Source organism: Erigeron canadensis, chromosome 4, assembly GCF_010389155.1.
Source record: "Erigeron canadensis isolate Cc75 chromosome 4, C_canadensis_v1, whole genome shotgun sequence".
NCBI classification, from domain to species: domain Eukaryota; kingdom Viridiplantae; phylum Streptophyta; class Magnoliopsida; order Asterales; family Asteraceae; genus Erigeron; species Erigeron canadensis.
The window spans coordinates 39,679,342-39,698,833 of NC_057764.1; the positions used below are offsets into that span (position 1 = coordinate 39,679,342).

Below are 19,492 nucleotides of genomic sequence, written 5' to 3' on the forward strand. Positions count from 1 at the left end.
TATACATAAATATACGTAGAAGCAGCAACGGTATAACCGGAAACCCAAGAACAGGTTCGCCGGAAAACAAACTGCCGTAAGTAGCAGAACCAGCAGCAACAGTTAACCATAAACCCAAGAAAGGGCTCGCCGGAAAACCACATCCGCCGTAGCAACGGAAGCATCAGCAGCAGTCTCACCGAAAAACTGATGCAACATGCAGCAGCACCAGCAGTTCACCGGAAACCCAAGAAAGGGCTCGTCGAAAAACCGAACCAACAAAAGCAACATGAACTATATCGATTAAACCAGAAACCCCAAAAAAGGATCACCGGAAAATCGAACCAACAAGTAGTCACATAGCCAACTACACCCTTGCTCAAGCCAAACAAAGTTTTGGCCGTAAAAAGTGAACGTTTTTGGCCGGCAACGACCGGAAACCCCAAAAGGGGTTTCGGATCTCACAGGAAAGGGTGATATATCACGTTAGGAGCATCGACAAGTTTTATCGGCACGTATTCCGGTAATAAAAGCCAAGAAAAATGTAGATCAAGCCTCAAAATCGAAAACCCCCAAATTGATTTTTTAGGTTTCCGGCGAAGTAGAAAGGATTGGAACCAAGAACAAAAAAAAAAAGTCACAAGTACACCCTCCCAATATTCACAAGGATCCGCCAAAACATGCGGATATATATAACCAAAACTAGTCGATTAAACTTGCCAAAACTAGCCAATACACGTGTTATAGTATAGCCGATGAGCCGATTCTTGCCGATGGTTTTTGCTGATAAAACAAGCCGACTACACCCTTGCCCTTAATGATATTAAACGTCTAATGACTATGACACGTTAGTGGTAATTTTAATGTATTTCTGGATGAAGTTGTTATAGTTATAGTTTTTTTCTACATTGTTAAAATCATTCTTCACTGTAACAAAAAACAAAAGAAAAAACAGAAAAAATATCACGTATCTTATGTTATATTTGTATTAACTCAAGAGATCCTCCTTTTATAAAAGTGATCGTTTTCACACATATTTTTGCCACAGGGTTCATTACTTCGTTCGAGTTACTCCATATTCTTATTGGTATTTCCTTGGTGGACTAACACGGAATAATGAATCTTTTAACAAAAAAAAACAAAAAACAAATAGGCCACACCACTTTATTTTAACTACCATGTGTCAATAGAAATTGATTTTGTGATAGCAAATGGTAAGTCAAAACAATTGTAGATAATAAATAAACTAAAGAAGAAGATTCTCATGCAACCTGTACTTCGCTCTTCCACTTGTGTCTCTGAGTGAGTGTCTTATTATATACTCAAAAAAACCTCTGTGTCCACTCCCTGCCCACACACACACTCATAACTTCACAATCATTCAAATCTCATACACAATCAAACATGATATATTCTTATACTCCATCTTCATCCAACTTTACATAAGTCACAATTAAACATTAATAAAAAGTTTAAATGATAAAATCTTTTTTTATTCAATTATAATATGTTAAATATATAATTGTGAATATGTTGTATATTGATCATTTTTACTCGTTACAAAATTATATATGTCCGCGTACATTGTCTAACAAATTAATTTCTCCAAGGTTTTGATTAGAACATAAATTTTATGTGTTTGATTGCATGCGATCTTAATCTATACTATCTTTATAAACAAACTATCCCCTCCCCATTCAACTCTCTATCTTTTAATTACCTAATATACCCTTTACATTTAAACTATCTCCACACATCTTATCCCTGAAATTCTGAGATTACCCTTAATTACAAAAAACCCCACAATTACAAACCCTATTGTTATAAAATCCCCATTAACTCTAAAATTATTGCTGAAGGTATTGCCACGGATAAAAAAAATTTTATAACTCACGAAATTACGAACCAATTATGTCCTTTGTATATTCGTATTAAATTTTAATCTTTTACTATTTATTTTTTTAATTGCCTTGGTTTCCTCCTCTACAATTATAAGTAATTATTTTTCATGGTTAGTGTTTGCACTTCATTATTTTTTCACCTAATCCGCGACTTATTTTTAGAATGATATATACGGTTAGATCCTGCATTGACGCATCTCATGAAAACTAAACGCTATAAATCGTTACAATGTTTAAACCGTTATAAACCGTCGCCGCTGCAACGCGCGGGTATCACTCTAGTATACTTTAATTAGTATCCACCTAATATTGCACTCAAAAAAAAAAAAAAAAAACCACGCACAAAAAGTAAAACGTATGAAATCCTATGAAAACATGACAAATTAATTCTAGGATTAGTATGTGATGCAAAGAGTGGATTTTGATTACAAACATGATAATTATGATCAACAATCCACTTATTACTAAAAGTTGTTTACCACTTATAATTATGACAAAACGAAATAGTGGTGATGCATGATTAAAAAGTTCACGGGACCTTTTAATCTCATTTCGAAAATAACATTTACTCAATGATTGTTTTATCATGATGTTTAGCCATAATGTTTTAATAGTTTTAAATTTTAAAAGAGAAGCATAAAGTGACCTACAGTTAATGAACAGTTGTATTAGGATTATTATTATGAACATTATTATTATGAAACAAGTTATCATTACATAGACTTAAATCACCAATATTTAGTGACTAATTAATTGATTTATTAAGGTGTATCAAGGATAATGGTAAATAAATTCAATGTTCTTAGGAAAGCCATGAACACTTATAATTAAGCCACATAAATCTTAAAATCAAAATAACACACATAAAATGATTAGGTCTTGTTTTTTTTTAGTCATTAAGGGCTGAGTGTATAAAGTAACTAAATGTGTAAGTAATGTATGAATGTATTAAGTAAAAGATATGCAATTGACCGTTATTTTTGTTTGTTAATTTTTTTAAAAAATAACATAAAATTTAATTTAATTATTAAGTTTATTAAGTAAAAAGTAAACGAGACTTAAGCGTTAGTAATAGACTTGAAGTATGTCACCAACAAAATCCATCAATAATTGTCTTGAACTTCAGTAGATATAGCATATTTTTTTGGATTTTGGGATGTATAGAACTAATACAGTTAGATTGTATATGAGGAAAAATAGAATTCAAAAATATTATTATGCCTGTTCTTACAAAAGGAGCACTTTTGGACATTGCTATTGGAAGCAACATAAAGTAGTGACATTTGCCACTTACTCCCATCTATTCACAAAACTCCATAGACCATACTAATTATCTATTTATCAATTTATCAAGATATTGTATATCTTGTATAAAAGTTACGCTATACATTAAATATTCTTAGAAAATCTATCGAGTATCTTAATGGTAAAAAGACAAAGACAAATCCCATACTGCAATGACAAAACTTATGCATAGAAAGAGGGGTTATTAAACTATACTTTTTATAACAAGATGTTAATCGTCATATGACAAACAAATATGACGGGTATAAACTAGACATCATTAACAGGGATTGCCTAAAACTTACTATATACAATCATTAAGAGTTATCTGATATCAACTTTAACTTAAAATCGCGACTCATTGTTAGAAAAAATTAAGCCTCTAGTTAAGCACTATACCTAATCAAGCTAAGGCATAATTAAGTAGAGGCTTGACAGAAAATTTATACTTGACAGAAATCATCACTCCAAGATTCTGTCCTCTATCTCAAATTTACATTATTGCCCCTAATACTTGTACTAATTGAAAAAGAATAATTTCATCATAAAAGCTTTTCGATATAAACATGTTAATTTCCATTTGAGTTGCATATGATTAATTGTACAAGTGGGGTCCTTTATTATGATCAAAGCAAATGGACGGCTAAGATTGCTTAATAATTGGGTTTCATTATTCCTTTTTAACAAGAATATTCCATCTTTAACCAATTAAATTCAAAAATTCTTTTTTTTTTTTGTTAGTTATTATTATCATTATGAATATTCTTAGTAAGTTCTTAATATAAAAAATAATAGATGTTTTTAAAACTGCCAATGATAGTAGCCCAGCTGATCAAGTGCTTGAGTTCGACTATCAGAGATGACAAACTTTCGGGTTTTTCCCTCTGAATACTTCTAACGACGCATGGTCAATATCTCATTGTCTATGGTATGTGCAAGAGTTCATTTTTATACGGTGAGTTTTCCCTGATTTCATATCCCGACTAAATGTTCGAAAAACCCATAAGTTTTAAAACTAACATAAATGAGGGTGCAAATAAGTTATCTCAAAACCAACTCAATAGTGGTGAATATAATAACTTATATTTGTTGTATAAAATGTATAAATGTTATGTTTGTTAATGGTTTATTTTCTTCTAATTTTAAAATTGAAGTATTCGTTTTGAAATAAATAAAGATTTGTTTAATTGAAAATAGATAATGGATCGGTTACTATATATTATTATCATTTTATCATCAATCTTACAACGAATATAGAAAGATAAATCACATAACATTATGATCAAAAGATTATGCATTACATTTTTATGTTGTGTAGTCTTAATATAAGGCTACAACCATGAAGAGCAACATATTTAATTGTGTTTATTTACAGAAAAAAAAAAAGGAACCCTATTGTAACTTTGATTTTAACAGGAAATTCACCTCAAGTGTCGATGTTTTTAACTTTATAGTTTTTATGTTTTTTTTCTGGATTAACTGTTGTAACAAGAAGGAAACGTTAGATTGGTCCTTATGGCAAACTAGCCCGTCATACCTTATATAACTTTAATTTTCCTTTCGGCTCTTTGCTAAAAGAATTTATACTAATATAATACCGTTGTTCTAAAAAAACAAAAAGAACCCTATTAACTATAACATGTTAAATGTCCTAATTCTAGGTAACTTGTAATAAACGAGTTGATGGGGGGGTTTTCTTAAAAGTTAAAAGATTATAACAAACTTATATAACATCCAAAAGTTACAATCATACTTCTATATATATCCATGAGAGATAAGGAAAGTAGAAAAGGGCAAAAGAAAGATACCATTATTTCTCAATGGATACAAACATGGTAATATACATATACAAGTCATGTATGTATAATTTGATATTTCCCAAAAGAATATTTAATTAAAAAGTAACTTTTTTATCTCTGCAAAAAGAAAAAAAAAAGGTTGATAAATGAAAAATAAATAAAAGTAAAAGACAAAACCATTTTGATTCTATGTATTGTTGTGTTGAAAGCCATTCAATCTGTTCTGGCCATCATTGTCAAAATATATATATGTATATATGTTAAGCTATAATAATAATGGTCCAAGTCACTACCTTGTTCTCTCTCTCTTTCCCTCTCATCAAGATGCTGTTTTCTCTCTCTAAAATCTTTTGAAATCATTTTCTTTCTTTCTGGGTTTGTTTTGTCTGTCAACAAGGTGGTCAAACAAGTGATAAAAATCCAAACTTTGTGAATCTTGGTTGTGTTTTATTTGAATCTTTTGTTTGATCTTGTCTAAGTCATTTTTCTTTGAAAGAAAGAAAAAAAAGTTGTTTAATATATCAAATAAGAAATAATAAGATATGACAGTTGAGGAAATGAGGGGGGCTGAAATTGATAGATTTCCAATTGGAATGAGAGTTCTTGCTGTTGATGATGATCGTACTTGTTTGAAGTTATTAGATGGGCTTTTAAGGAAATGCCAATATCAAGGTTAGTTTTGCCTTTTATTTATGCTTATTTTTAAATCAGTTTTAGTATTAGTTTCATATTTATCTGATTTGTTTGTTATGTTTGTTGAATGAATAGTTGTTTAAATAAAGTTTTATAAAGTTTTGATTTATATATGTTTGTGTAAACAGTATTTAACAAGATTTTGTTGAATTATTGTTGTAGAGTTGACATCATCATTTTTAATATATACGAGTACTTTTGATGGTTTCAATCTTTGAATTTTAGGGATGAATGCCTTTGATCTATTCTAGGGATTGATGTTTAATTATCCAACACACATATCAAAAAAAGTTTATTGCTTGATTGTAATTATTTTCATATTTTATTTGTTTCATTTTTATTTTTATGTTTTGCAGTTACAACCACAAATGAAGCAGTAATTGCATTGAAGATGTTAAGGGAAGATCGAAACCGGTTTGACGTTGTGATCAGTGATGTGCATATGCCAGACATGGATGGTTTCAAGCTTCTTGAGCTTGTTGGTCTTGAAATGGACTTACCTGTTATTAGTAAGTCTCCATACACTTTCTTTAAATTCATATTTGATACTTTTTTGTGTGTTTACTGTTTAGCATCCTATTATGAGTTCTGAGGCCAGTAACCTAATAGTTAAGATTAAACTGATGTTGGCCATGTTATTATCAATATTTCAAACAAACCTTGGTGTTAGTTTTGAAGTTGGTTTGGCCTAAAGAAGGCATATCAAATCGTAAAGCTTTAAACTTGTAGTTGGTCAGACCCGAAGAACGTGTGTGTGTTTGTGTTTGGAGTGTTTTGAGTTTTGAAGTTGATTAAATGTTGTGATCGACGTATGTGTTTATCAAATTCTTAAAGTCTAAATCTTTAGTTGGTTTGACCCGAAAAGAGTCAAGTCCGTATACCTAGGAGCAAAAAGAGTATTGTTTATTGGTATCTAATGTTTCTTGAATTGGCTACAGTGTTATCGGGAAACAGTGACCCGAAGCTTGTCATGAAAGGGATCACTCATGGTGCTTGTGATTACCTTGTGAAACCTGTTCGTCTTGAGGAGTTACGCAATATATGGCAACACGTGATCAGGAAAAAGGTTGACCCAAAATCTCAGACAAAGTCAAACCATAACCATGGAAAGGGTAATCATGAAGGCGGACAAGAAGCCGGTAGTGGAGATCCAAATGGGAAACTTATTAGGAAAAGAAAAGATGAAGATGAAGATTTTGAAGACGATGGTAATGAAGATGATGATTCATCAACACAAAAGAAGCCACGTGTTGTTTGGTCCATTGATCTTCATAGGAAATTTGTAGCCGCTGTTAATCAGCTTGGGATCGAGAGTAAGTCATTTAACCTTCGTTTTTATATATAAACTTGTTTCTCGGCACTCTTAACGATTATTTTGTATAATGCAGAAGCCGTTCCTAAAAGGATTCTTGATTTGATGAATGTTGAAGGTCTTACCAGAGAAAACGTGGCAAGCCATCTCCAGGTTTGATTTTTCTCATATTAAGAGGTGTTTGGATCTGCATTTGAAACTTTGAAACTAATTATCTGGCTAATAAGAAGGTTTGAGTGTTTAAATAAACAATTATTGTTTCTGTTATGTGATTATATAGGGGACAAGTAACAAGCCAAGCATTAGCTGTAACAGAAGTTTATCAAAGTATAACTGTTCTTTTAACCTAATTCGAGTGACTTTTACTTTGCGTTAATAAGATGTCTTCCATCAAAGCACAAAATGCCATTTTTGGTTGTTTTATCTGCTAATTAGTTAATAATCAGAATCTACGAAACACTCAAACAACTCATTATTTGCTTATTACAACTTCAAATAGCAGAACTTATCTCCTCGTACACCTGATCATATAATTCTGGCTATTAAGTTTTACGTAATCTTCCTTTCAAACTCAGTTAATCAGATCCAAATGCCTGATTCATCTTCACATATTCCAATATTGGTGAATTACAAAATAAACAATGCTTATTTTAATATTATTTTTACAGAAATATCGGCTTTACTTGAAAAGGATCAGTCAACAAGCTAACATGGTGGTGGCGTTTGGCGGTAGCAAAGATGCATCTTCTTATATGAGAATGAATTCACTTGATGGGTTTGGAGATTTCCGTTCATTATCAGGTTCAGGAAGGCCGCCAAATGCCCAGCTATCATCATATTCACCTTCTGGTATGCTTGGTAGACTCAATAGTGCAACCGGGATGACCCTTCACAGCCTCACAACCCCATCCTTGATCCAACCAACACACACCCAAAACTTGACCATTAGTTCAATCAACAAGTTTCAGCCGGTTGTATTACCACCGCCAACAAATCACCAAACCACAAATCTTTTTCAGGGAGTTCCAACGTCTTTTGAACTTGGCCATCTTCAACAGAGTAATAAACCGAATACCCAACTCTCGGATTTTAATCACATTGATGAATCTCGAATATTTAATGGTTCTAGCACCTTTTCAACAGTAGGGAATCAATCTTCTATGAATCTTGTTTCAAGTAGTTCTACCTTTCTTGATCCCCCGCCACCAAGTGTAGAAAGCTTTCATGATCAATTGCCACCAAATAGCAGCTTAAAATATGGTTATACTGCTAGTAGTAACACAATTAGCGGATTTGGTTCTAATATAGCTAGCACAGCCTCTCTACCCCTTGAAGGTCAAAGTCAAAGGCATGCACGGTATGGCACCCAAAGTTATGGTCAGTATTCAAGTAATGCTTTTAGCACTTTAGCCGCTACATCCCCAACACCCAATGGAATTAGTGTGAGTGGACCTGTGAGTCAATCAACTGATCAACTTTCTGGGGTCTACAATACGTCGAATGGCAATGGTACACTTCTTATGCAGCGGAATAAGGGGACTCATAGGTCAAGTACTGAACTGAAAATGGGATCCGGTGATAACTATTTACTGGAGCAGACCAAGATACCAAGTGGTTTTATTGCAAATAACGGTTATGATTCCTTGGACGATCTTATGAATGGAATGATGAAACAGGTATGATCTTTTTATAATATTGTAATATATCTATTAATATGACAGTCACGTTGAAAGTTCTGCTTACACGTAAAATATATATCTATACTAGGTACACAAATGTGTTCATAATTTTGGAGTTACTATATTGATTGTTTAAATCTTTACTAATTTAGATATCAAAATTTAACATTCATTCTATTTCCAAAAGTTTCTACAAAATGCATTTCCAAATATGCTGTTTCCATATTTACGTAGCATTTCTTAAAAAAATAACTCCTTTTTTGTTGCAGGAGCAGGACCAGGATCCAACAATCATGATGAATGGAGAATTTGGATTTGATCCTTATTCATTCGGATCATGTTTATGATGATGAATTGATGATACATTAATTAGCTCTTGACTCCTAGAGAATGATAAAACGAGGCTGCAATGATGAATTAGGTTTTATGAAATGAGAAGTTTGTATCAATATGTAATTTATTTTCTAAGACTATTTATGTCTAGCTTCTTCGGTGTCATCCTTTATCAAAACTTGTAGCCAGGTTTTCATGACATGGGTATAACTGTTTTCAGATTTCTTGAATCTATTTCCGTATCACTCTTTTTCTTGCTGTTTAAAATTATGATGCAAAGAGGAACTGGTGTTTGTTGGTGGATAGGTTCTTTCTCCCTTGAGCCGAAATAGTAAATTAAGGGTTGATACACGATTATTTCATGCATTAGCCGCACATCATGTTTGTAGATTCTGGGTAGGTTTTTCTTCCAAAAGGTCAAATCTGATAACTAAAAAAATTTCCTTTGGTTATAGGTCGCTAAAAATGTATCTAATGCCGATAACCAGTTAAAAGTTATGGTTACTGTTACATTCTTGCATTTTTCCCATGTCCAGATGCTGGGTCTAACTTCCTTTTCAGCAATGGCAATATCTTTGCCTCTTTGGTCATGTGATGGAATTTTCCTGTATGGTATATATGCAGAAAGACAACCCTTTATTAGTGTATGGAACCCATTAATTAAATACAAACATACTTTCATGATCGGGTAAACTTGGGGGTATGCCAATACTGATTCTAAATACCTTTTGTCCAAAATTCCATACTATAGGAAAATTAGTTTTGTATAGTATTTTAGAATTTCAATTTTAACCCATTTTGATAATGTTTCCTATTAAGTCACTTTTTTCATGTTACCCTTCAGCGATAGAGCACAACTTAAATCGATTAAAGTTGCCTCCTCTAGTAACTCAACTGAAGAGTAATGAGCCCCAGCCTACATTTTGAAGGTTATAACCGGTAAATACCGAAAACAAAGGTCAGGATCAGTATTACAAGGACCGGTGAGCCAAAGCAAAATGGGCATGGATCATACGTAACTGGTCCATGTCCAAGAAAAGCTAATGTGATTCATGGTCACATAAACAAGCAACTTCATTCATTATGAAAAACAAAAAACTCTATAAATCAAGATTTAGTGTACACAAATAAGTAACTGCACTTGACTACTCGAGAGTCAACGTTTTCCCAACCTGTCAGCAATTTATGAACAGGTAGTTCACTTGATGCATCAGGTGCATATCGCAATTTAAGGGGTAAGTCTATTTAGCAGATTTTCCTATTCGAGGCTAATCAATCAAGCTCAACTAATTGAGCTCTTCTTTCTGCAGCTTTCTTCCTTATAAATATTCCCCATCTTAATGCAGCCTTTAGTTTGAGCCAACCAACTACCGCCTTTCCTGAACCACGCGTGTGCCCTTGTGCATAAACCGGTTCCACTTGTGTTTCATGAGGAACATCGTAACTGTATGAACTGTTGTCATAAAGACCAAAAGCAGGCCCTGTGCCTCCAACGCCAAAGCTCCTAAGTAGCTTCTGCATGTCATCAGTTTCCAACATTTCTGAACTCCTCATACGGATTTCCTCTGAGTATGAATCTCCGAACCCATGTCCTTGTGGGTCTGACCAATCCCCTGAACCATCATATGATGTTTCAGTGGACCCATAGTCGGTAGTGTTGCTAGACAACACTGGTTGGTGATGGGTGCTTGATGAAACGCCCACCGTCGGCTCAGAATTTATAAATGGATATTCAATCACGTTATTATTAGAAGGTGCTGCAGGGAAGGTCAGTGCACTCAGGACTTTGCCATCATATTCTATTACTCTATTCCAGTTCTCATATGCACTTTTTACAAGTGAATCTACGGAAATCTGTGAAGTCCAAGAAATATTACATATTAAAATCTCTAACATCATTTGCATTTAACTTCAAGAAATAGAATGACGAAAGAACTGTGCAGACCTTCTGATTATGTCTAAGTGATTCCAATGGGACAAACTGACCATCAGAAATAAGACCTCTTAGCTCGTAAATGTGGTTGAAGATAGCACCGGTGGTGTGAGCTAAATCAGCGTAGTATACATACAGCTTCCCTCCTAAAACACAAGTCTTGGCATGCTCCACTGTGTTTTCCCACATTCTATTCGACATCCCACTCCCTAAAATCTATATATTCATACATGTTTTAGAAAACAACAAAAGGTTACTCGAAATAGAAATTAGAACAAAGTTGGTTACCTTTACATGTAATTATCCCTAACAAAAACTCAAGTGACATAAGAAGCTTACGTTTCTGAGTCTTTGTGGATCTCTAACAAGAACACGGAGGAAATCTTCTACGGTTATGACTTCGGATTTCACCAATTTCTTATGCAATGCCCCATCTTTTGCAATTCTATCCAATCTCCAAACTTCATCATGTAAAGCAGGTGGATAATGTTTCTTGTACACTGCAAAAGTACGAATTTATCAATGAATGGGTTGCTTTGGTTTATGTTTGATCTCAAAATGGTCAAATAAAATTAACAAAAAACGGGCCAAATGGCATGTTGAAAGTCACCCAGAGTGTTAATTTAATGAATAAAAACCTCCTACAAATGTAGGTTATTATCAATTGAAACACTAATAAATCGTAATAAGTTAAAAGTTTTGGACTGTAAGTTTTGGGTGAACCTGACCTGCCCCATTCATTAAGTCTTGTATTCGATCCTGCTTTGACATGTTACCCAACCCGCCCGTTTTCCACCTGTAGAAGATGTAACACAAAAACTAAACTCTTTATGTTTCATACATTCTCCTCTATGATCTTTAACAGAAAAAGCCTCAGTTTTAGCTTCCCGGATTCTGATTCTAGAACATTCAGGAGCGACCTTCAAACCAAGCCTAAACTTTCTGCTTCGAATCCAGCTAGAATTGTCCGTAAAAGTAAGATCACCCAGAGTCCCAACTCCTTCATTCAAGTTTACTTGTAACTCCCCTGTTAAAAGCGGTCTTTTCCCTTCACGGGCTTTGACTTCATGGGTTTCAAAATGGTCCGGGCTCCAGTTTTCATTTATTTCTTCATTGAAGTCACCTTCCAGCACCACTATGTTCAGTTTTGATGCTGACTCAGGTCCACTTTGTATCACATTTCCTGTGGTTGGATCTAACAAAACAACATGAATAGTTGCTCCATGCTCGCCCTCTACCTTTCCACCTGTAAAGAGATGAGGAGGCATCCTTGTTCTAAATTGAAGGTGCAAGACTTTTCCTTCTGGATCTTGTATCCGTGGTGGTGAAGATCTGATACCATTAAACAAAGCACAAATTTCTTAAAAGTCTTTTAAAGAAGTTGCATTTCAGCATAAAAGACCTTAACATCTTAGCATCTAACCTTCCAGCAATTTGACCATGCCCATATCTGGTCAAGGCACGCTCCACTTCTTCGCTAACCTGTATTTCAGGACATATACGATAAAAAATTTCACCTTATTGTAAGCACAAACGTTCATGTTGCATTTTCAAATTACGAACCAAGTATAATTCATAGGGTACTTCCTCACTTCCTTTAAACAAATTCACAGAAAGTATCGTATAATAATGCTTATGACTCTTTTAGATCTTCAACAAAGTGACAAATACTATTTAGCAACTTTCTTAGATATATGTTACGACGATATCTATAAACTTGTCCAAACAGTTATAAACATAAGATGGATTCTATATGCACAAACCACAATGTGTTATAAGATTTAACAGCTTACAATTCTGCGGAAAAGAGGCTCTAAAGATGAGCTAAGTCTTTGTAAACTATCAACCTTGAGAGCTTCCACAATTACACTATACGGGAGAAAAAAAACAGAGAAATATGTAGTTTATTCGTTAAGGTAAACAATCAAGAAATAATCACTTCAGTTCAAAAAGACTGCAAAACACGAATCTGATATGATCCTAATAGTTTAATGAGGAACAATCTAGCGTAGGTGAGTATAGTCATAAGATATGTGATATATGACATATCATAGGGATAAGTACTTGAAAATATCTTCAACTTTAGTTCAAAGGGTATTTTATCCGGTGGTACTTCTACTAACATGGCATCCATAAAGTTGGATACATACTGCAAATTCAATTTTGGCTACCGTTTGCCATATTTCCGAGCACTAGTTTATTATATTCTAGTAATCACACTCTGAACTCATAGGCGGACCTACATAGAACCTAGGGGTAGCCCGGGCTACGGGTCCGCTAGATCCATGTAGTGTAATTTTTTTTGGAAAACGATGTATTATTTGTTGGTGCTACGGGCCAAACAAATATGGGATACCTGTCAAAGTGTCAATGTAACTAATTCAAAACTTTCATAAGATTATTCTAATAATAAAACTCATAAAGATGTACTTGTGCAATTAAATGATAAATGAAAACTACCAAAGTGCCCAAAAACTCTTAACAATCATTAAAAATAGCCAAAAATCCTGAAAAATCGTAACAATTTAGTCGTTATCGTTATTTTACGTCGATATAAGGTCAACAACAAAAAAATTTGTACTACCCTATCAATCCTGGGTCCGCCACTAGACTGAACTGTTCCATTAATAGAAATATTGTGCTTAAATAGGCAAAGGAAGGGGATGGATAAATAAATTTAAAGAAAAATATATATGATAAATAAATGCATACCTACACAAAAGAACTTGATGCCTTATGTACTAAGGATTCTTAATTTTGTTAGGATTGGCTATTTGGCTGTCACATAACACACTTTTATACACAAATAAAAATGGAGATTACTAGTCAAAACTAGATACTAATCTTAAACAAAAAAATTGATCTTTACAGCATAAAAACTGACAAAAAAACAGTTAAAACAAACCTCGCTAAAGCCGGTATCTTCGGTTTCTTGGATTGAAGCACACCATCATCATCTTCATCCTCGTATCCTCTCTTTTCCACTCTCCTGTCCATATTTCTATCAAAAAAACCACTAAATTTCCAAACTTTATCACACTTATAGAAAAATCTTGAATACCCAACTTGAAAACAGTTCAGAATCACTATGATAAATATGAAGAAAGAAAGCACAAAACCAGAATAATAGGAATCATGTGTTGTGTTTGGCTAATAGATCTGTGGGTGATTAATTTAATGATGCATTAATTTGTGAGTGTGTGAGAGAAAACAGGTTTGTTTAGTCGGTGAATTATATATTGATTAATAATTAAATTAAATAGTAGTTTCATATATTTGATTCGTTGGACATATTGTTTTTTCCTTTGGCGAAATTTGCAGTAACAACATGTGTTGCAATTTTGAAGTCAGTTTAAAGGTTGGTAAGTTGACAGAACTGCCCTTTGTGTTGTAGTTTGGATTCTATGTACTTACCATTTTTAGGTTCGTCCATGCATGTCAAAAACGAATAATATCTCCGTTTGGAAAAATGGTAGTGATGCTATTGTAAATACTGAGATACCTACTTGTCTACTCGTAATTTTTAACTTGACTCGAAAACATAATTTTTGATTTGCGGCTTAAAATGTGACTCGACTCGTAAGAGTCAAGACATTTTTATATACTACATAATACGGAGTATTTTATAATTATATATATGTGACATATTTATAAACAAAATATAAGATGATTAATTATCATAATACATTATCAAAATATCATGTATTTGATATTTTTAGTTATAAATATACAATTTATCTTCAAATTCATACTAAAAGAATCGAAAATACACATATAACATACAAAACAATGAAATCATAAATACGATATATACTTTTTTTTTATTATTTTTTAGAACAGCAAGGGCCGAATCACGGGTATCCGGACTGGATACCGTGGACCTACCCAATCCCCCCCACCCCACCCGGCCGGTAAAAGCTCCACGAAAGTCAGGACAAAATCTTGGCGGGCAATCACATGCCGAGAGTATCGAACATGTGACCTCTTGGACAAAATCCTGACAGGTAAACACGCATAACGACCTCCCTCACAATGCGGTAGCTCACCAGGTGCTTCCGTGCATGCACACGCACCTTACCTCACATATTCTTGACTCGAACCACATACCGTTCGTTATAAAGTTATACTCGTAATGATTTTGTAATGAAAATTTTTGTTAGGTTTTATAATTGCGTATATATGAAACCAAGTCAACATCACATATATGTTTATAACATTGATAAAAGTGGTTCGGTTCTGATTATGAGTCGTACATAGTTCGAGTAAAACTCAGATTTGAAAATAAGCATTTTTCTAAGAGTATATTTTCTATTTCAGCTTCCAATGTCGAACGACTTACACCTAATTTCATAAAAGAAATTGATTTTTTTACAACTATTAGTTTAACAAGTTTATGAAATTTCAAAGAGTGAGATCGTCCTATCGTTTTCATATATGTCTCTCCAAATATATTTATTAGAGCTAAGTGCACCGGAATGCAGTCAACTAATCACCAAAAGTTATTGTGTGCACGAACTCTAGGTCGACTTTATTGTATTCAGGAAACTTGAAATTATGTTTATTGTGAACATAAAACGGATGTGAGACCGGTTACTTCACATAAAACTTGTTTATTTACATATATTTTTTTATTGTATGCATAAACTAATCTCAAAAAGTTATTGTGTGCATGTCACGTAAGCAGTCAACGTGAAAGTGGTGACCGACTAACTTCTTACCCAGTAACTTTTGTTTACTATGAGACTTTTGAACAAGTTTCCTGAATACAATAAAGCCGACCTAAAGTTCGTGCACACAATAACTTTTTAAGATTAGTTAATTGCATTCCGACGCACTTAGCCCTATTTATTATTATTATTATTACGATACGACTAATTTAGTTTCAATCTAACTTTAAAGAGGCTGTCAACTAGTCATTTTCATATTTCACCATATATCCTAAAGTATATACTCGTATTTAAGTTCAAGATTGTCATTGGTGGGTAATTAAGCAAGCTGAATACGAAACATCTTGTCCGTTTTAACTGTACAAGGATGAATCTAACCCAAGGTTTAGATTTTAGGGTTAGTGGATCACCAATACCATCATTTCTAAAAGCACATCCAAGCATCTTTAAAGTTTCAGCCATATATAAAGATATATGAAAGCAACATGGCAGTTGGCAAATCATTAAACTTTATATCATTACTCAGGGGCAAATTGGCACCCCTGTTACCAAAATTACTGTAAACGGCTATATAATTCACGAAGTACGTTACGTTACGGATAAGGGTAGGAAACTACATTCAAGAAAGAATAGTGGAAAAATAAAGACAAAAAAATTTGTAATATTGATAAACTTATTCACCCACGTAACCAAGTTGCCTAGCTCTTCGCTCCCACAATGAAGTAATCTTTTTTTCTTGTCTCATTAAAGCTTCGACTTGCTCCCTTGCTTGTTCACATGTTTCAGTAGCAGTGTTGCATTTTTCAGCCTCTTTTTGGTACTGCGCGGCCACTCTTCTTGCTTCACCAAATGTGATGTTCATATGGCGTATGTGTTCATCACTGACTGTTTCTTGCAATTTCAGTTCTTCTGATAGTAAATCCACAAACTGTTTTTCCATTTCTTCCTTCAGATCAGGATCATCCTTCCCACAATCTGGATTTTGGTAACAAAATCAGAATATACGCCACTTAAACGGGTATCTACCACTTAACCCAAAATCTGGAGTCTTGGTGCATGACATAAAAGACGGTATAACAACACTTGCTTTGGATTCAAAAAAATTCAGCTATAAAGGATCTCCATACACATATGATCCCTGCCTTCCATAGTTCAGATGTAACATTAAAAGGCCACTTTAAAACTAAATTGGTAACATGAAAGCTTAATGACTTGCTACATATAGTAACTGCAAAGAATGGCAACCAACATCCTCCTAGTTCCTAACTTGGTCACCAAAGTTTGAATTTCACCAAAAATGTTAAATGGCTTGAAATTTGCAAAAAGTTTCACTTAGGACAGTAGGAACCAACTTTTTTCAACTAACCCTTATATGGAGCATTAACACAGTTGAGGCACTCTCTTGGTGGTTGTCAAATTTTGTTGACCAAATTAGATATCAGGGTGATGTTGGTTGCTTTTGAATTAACCCTAATTGACCGGCATTGATACATTTATAATCCCTATGAATGACAGTCATAAGTTTGACCTTGGAGGACAAAGAGTACCCTATAGTTCTTTCAACATGCAATCGACCACTCTGTGATGATTACCAATTATCAAGAACTAGTATCTTCTGTTAGACGCAGCATGATCATCATTATGTTAAGTATGCAGTTTAGAGTGAACTAATTGCGTTTTGCTAGCAGATATAGTAAATGAAGAGGTGGTAGGTGAAGTGAACAGAGTTTCCTTGCTTCATCATCATCCCAAAAGTGGGAGATGATTTTAAATGTAAAATGTCTCAATCTACCTTCACTTTCTCTAATTTAACTTTCTAAAAAGAGCACGATTTTGGTTGATCTCTTCACTTTCTTTTACTTCCATTCAGGAAATAATTTCAAGAACACAGCCTAAGAGTCAAAACTCGGTAATCCAAGTCTCCATTATTTGCATGATAAAAACCTTTAATACAATATGAAATCTTTATACACCAACATTGTGGTATTTAGAGTTCTACAACAGGACATCGTGGTCTTTACTTTATTACTTTAAAAAGAAAATAGTTTTGACTTCTGAAATCAGATGAAGACTTTGCAGCTATATAGCTATAGTGTTATTTAAGCTTTTTAGTAGAAAAAAAAAAAAGATTGGTATCTACATAAACTTGAGAATAGCTTGATGTCAATTAATTTACTTATAAACCATTAGGCATGAAATCAAAAGGCTCAATGATATCTCTTTTTTGGAGAAGACATATAGTTTCACATCAAACCATGATAAAAACTACTAAACTGTAAATGATAAACGTTCACCTGTAACTGAAAGATTGGCTATGCCTGCAATGTACAAAAAGAAGCAAGAATTAGTAACTGAATCCGACTAAACAAACCTTTAGAAATTAAATGCAAATAGTACAATCATATCCTGATCAATTATCGTCATGTTTATGCTACCAAATTTAACAATGCTCTTAACATTTTACGCAATTTTAGCTATTTACTACTCAACAAGAAGATATCAGTCTTATCAGCTTATATAAACTGAAGAAACAAAGGACCGGATCCACAAGAACCAGAGATCTTTCTCTAGATATGAATTGGGTATTCTTTAATCCACTAAAGCTCAAAACTTTATTATAATCCAAGATCAAATACTGACTAATCACACAAAAAATACCAAAAAGCAAATCAAAACTTCAATTCATAGCATTAAATAGCAGAAAATGAAAAAATGGGAATTTAATCTTAATTATGAAATAACATGAAAAATAACACAAATCACAAAATGGGTAAGCAATAATTCCACTAAAGATAAAAAAAAAAACACACCAATCGACAACAAAATCACAATCAGATAAATAACAAAAATGATAAAATGAAAGAAGAAGAAAAATGAAATGTGAGCTAATTATCTAATAGTATGAACAAAAACACTAATCAATGAAATGGGTATGTACTAATTCCACTAAAGATCAGACACCCGTATCAAAACTACACTAATTAACAAAATAATACATGTATATAATATTGAAAAATAAGAAAAATGAAAAGGGTTAGATGAGCATAATACCAGGAGCAAGTTTGAGAAGTGAAAGAGGTGGAGGGCAATCACAAACACATGGATTACAAGAAATTGAAGAAGTTTTTAAATTAAAACCCTTTTTAATCTTCCAATAAAGAGCTGGCCCAGATACACAAAGTGCTGAAATCACTGCAAATATCACTAGACAAGTTCTTAAACATGACCCAGATCTTCTTGTCATCTTTCTATATCTTAATACATATAGATCTATTCTATTGTAATTGGGGTGTAGCTAGATCTAATGGAGTAGTGACATGGATTTTTTAGTACAGTGTGAATGAATTCTAAGTGGTGTGTTGAGAAAGGAAAAGTCAGAAAATTGGTACTCATTATTGTGACATTTTTTATTTTTGAGGAAAGATGGGTAGTCACCGACAGATGACCCGACCCATTCCCACTTCAAAGAATTGTAAGGGCACGTTTGGTTCGCGGAATGTTTTTGGAAGGAATGAAATCTTTTAAAGGAATTGGAATCTGAAGGAATGAAATTTGACGGAATGTTTTTGAAGATTCAAGTGAGGGACGGAATGAGATTCCTTCCCCAAGGAATGGAGATTGCATCAAATGAGGGAATGTTAACATTCCAACGGAATGTGATTCCTCCATCTTTAACCAACCAAACACACTAAAAAATAGAATTCAATTCCAATTCCATCAGATTCCATCAAATTCTGTGAACCAAACGCGACCTAAATGTTTTGTATACATAAAAATTGCGGAAATTCCTGGTAGGTAATCCACACTGCCCATACTATCCCTGATAGAAATTTATATATTTATTTATTTATGACACTAGTATTAATGCTTGTACAATAAACAGATTGACAAAAATTTACGATGTGTATGTAT

The 19,492-nt window shown here is 33.5% G+C and overlaps 3 protein-coding genes across 3 annotated transcripts; 1 reads left to right on the forward strand and 2 right to left on the reverse strand.

Moving 5' to 3' along the window:
- The first annotated feature begins 5,282 nt into the window (after positions 1-5,282).
- LOC122596183 (two-component response regulator ARR12-like) lies at positions 5,283-9,247 on the forward strand. Its single transcript, XM_043768714.1, has 6 exons — positions 5,283-5,635; positions 6,013-6,165; positions 6,595-6,969; positions 7,045-7,121; positions 7,637-8,644; positions 8,917-9,247. The coding sequence occupies exons 1-6, from the start codon at positions 5,506-5,508 to the stop codon at positions 8,992-8,994; spliced, it is 1,821 nt and encodes a 606-aa protein (XP_043624649.1). The 5' UTR covers positions 5,283-5,505; the 3' UTR covers positions 8,995-9,247.
- A 794-nt stretch (positions 9,248-10,041) lies between these two features.
- On the reverse strand, positions 10,042-14,188 carry LOC122596082 (calmodulin-binding protein 60 E-like). Its single transcript, XM_043768597.1, has 7 exons — positions 13,819-14,188; positions 12,707-12,782; positions 12,337-12,395; positions 11,755-12,245; positions 11,253-11,413; positions 10,926-11,129; positions 10,042-10,834 (listed from the first exon to the last, which is right to left on the reverse strand). The coding sequence occupies exons 1-7, from the start codon at positions 13,908-13,910 to the stop codon at positions 10,253-10,255; spliced, it is 1,665 nt and encodes a 554-aa protein (XP_043624532.1). The 5' UTR covers positions 13,911-14,188; the 3' UTR covers positions 10,042-10,252.
- A 1,884-nt stretch (positions 14,189-16,072) lies between these two features.
- Positions 16,073-18,958, reverse strand: LOC122595481. The gene is made up of 3 exons (XM_043767848.1): positions 18,632-18,958; positions 17,875-17,898; positions 16,073-16,555 (listed from the first exon to the last, which is right to left on the reverse strand). The coding sequence occupies exons 1-3, from the start codon at positions 18,822-18,824 to the stop codon at positions 16,254-16,256; spliced, it is 519 nt and encodes a 172-aa protein (XP_043623783.1). The 5' UTR covers positions 18,825-18,958; the 3' UTR covers positions 16,073-16,253.
- Between the last annotated feature and the right edge of the window lie 534 nt (positions 18,959-19,492).

Bases quoted from the DNA above. Each gene is read 5' to 3' on its own strand.
- LOC122596082 (XM_043768597.1), bottom strand. From the start codon at position 13,910: ATGGACAGGAGAGTGGAAAAGAGAGGATACGAGGATGAAGATGATGAT. The intron at 12,246-12,336 runs GTTAGATGCTAA...TAATGGTATCAG, and splicing joins CATGGTCAAATTGCTGGAAG to ATCTTCACCACCACGGATAC. The intron at 11,414-11,754 runs GTATGAAACATA...GTACTTTTGCAG, and splicing joins TAAAGATCATAGAGGAGAAT to TGTACAAGAAACATTATCCA.
- LOC122595481 (XM_043767848.1), bottom strand. From the start codon at position 18,824: ATGACAAGAAGATCTGGGTCATGTTTAAGAACTTGTCTAGTGATATTT. The intron at 17,899-18,631 runs GTATTATGCTCA...TGTACATTGCAG, and splicing joins ACTTCTCAAACTTGCTCCTG to GCATAGCCAATCTTTCAGTT. The intron at 16,556-17,874 runs GTGAACGTTTAT...ACCAAAATCCAG, and splicing joins AGCCAATCTTTCAGTTACAG to ATTGTGGGAAGGATGATCCT.
- LOC122596183 (XM_043768714.1), top strand. From the start codon at position 5,506: ATGACAGTTGAGGAAATGAGGGGGGCTGAAATTGATAGATTTCCAATT. The intron at 5,636-6,012 runs GTTAGTTTTGCC...TATGTTTTGCAG, and splicing joins AAGGAAATGCCAATATCAAG to TTACAACCACAAATGAAGCA. The intron at 8,645-8,916 runs GTATGATCTTTT...TTTTTGTTGCAG, and splicing joins TGAATGGAATGATGAAACAG to GAGCAGGACCAGGATCCAAC.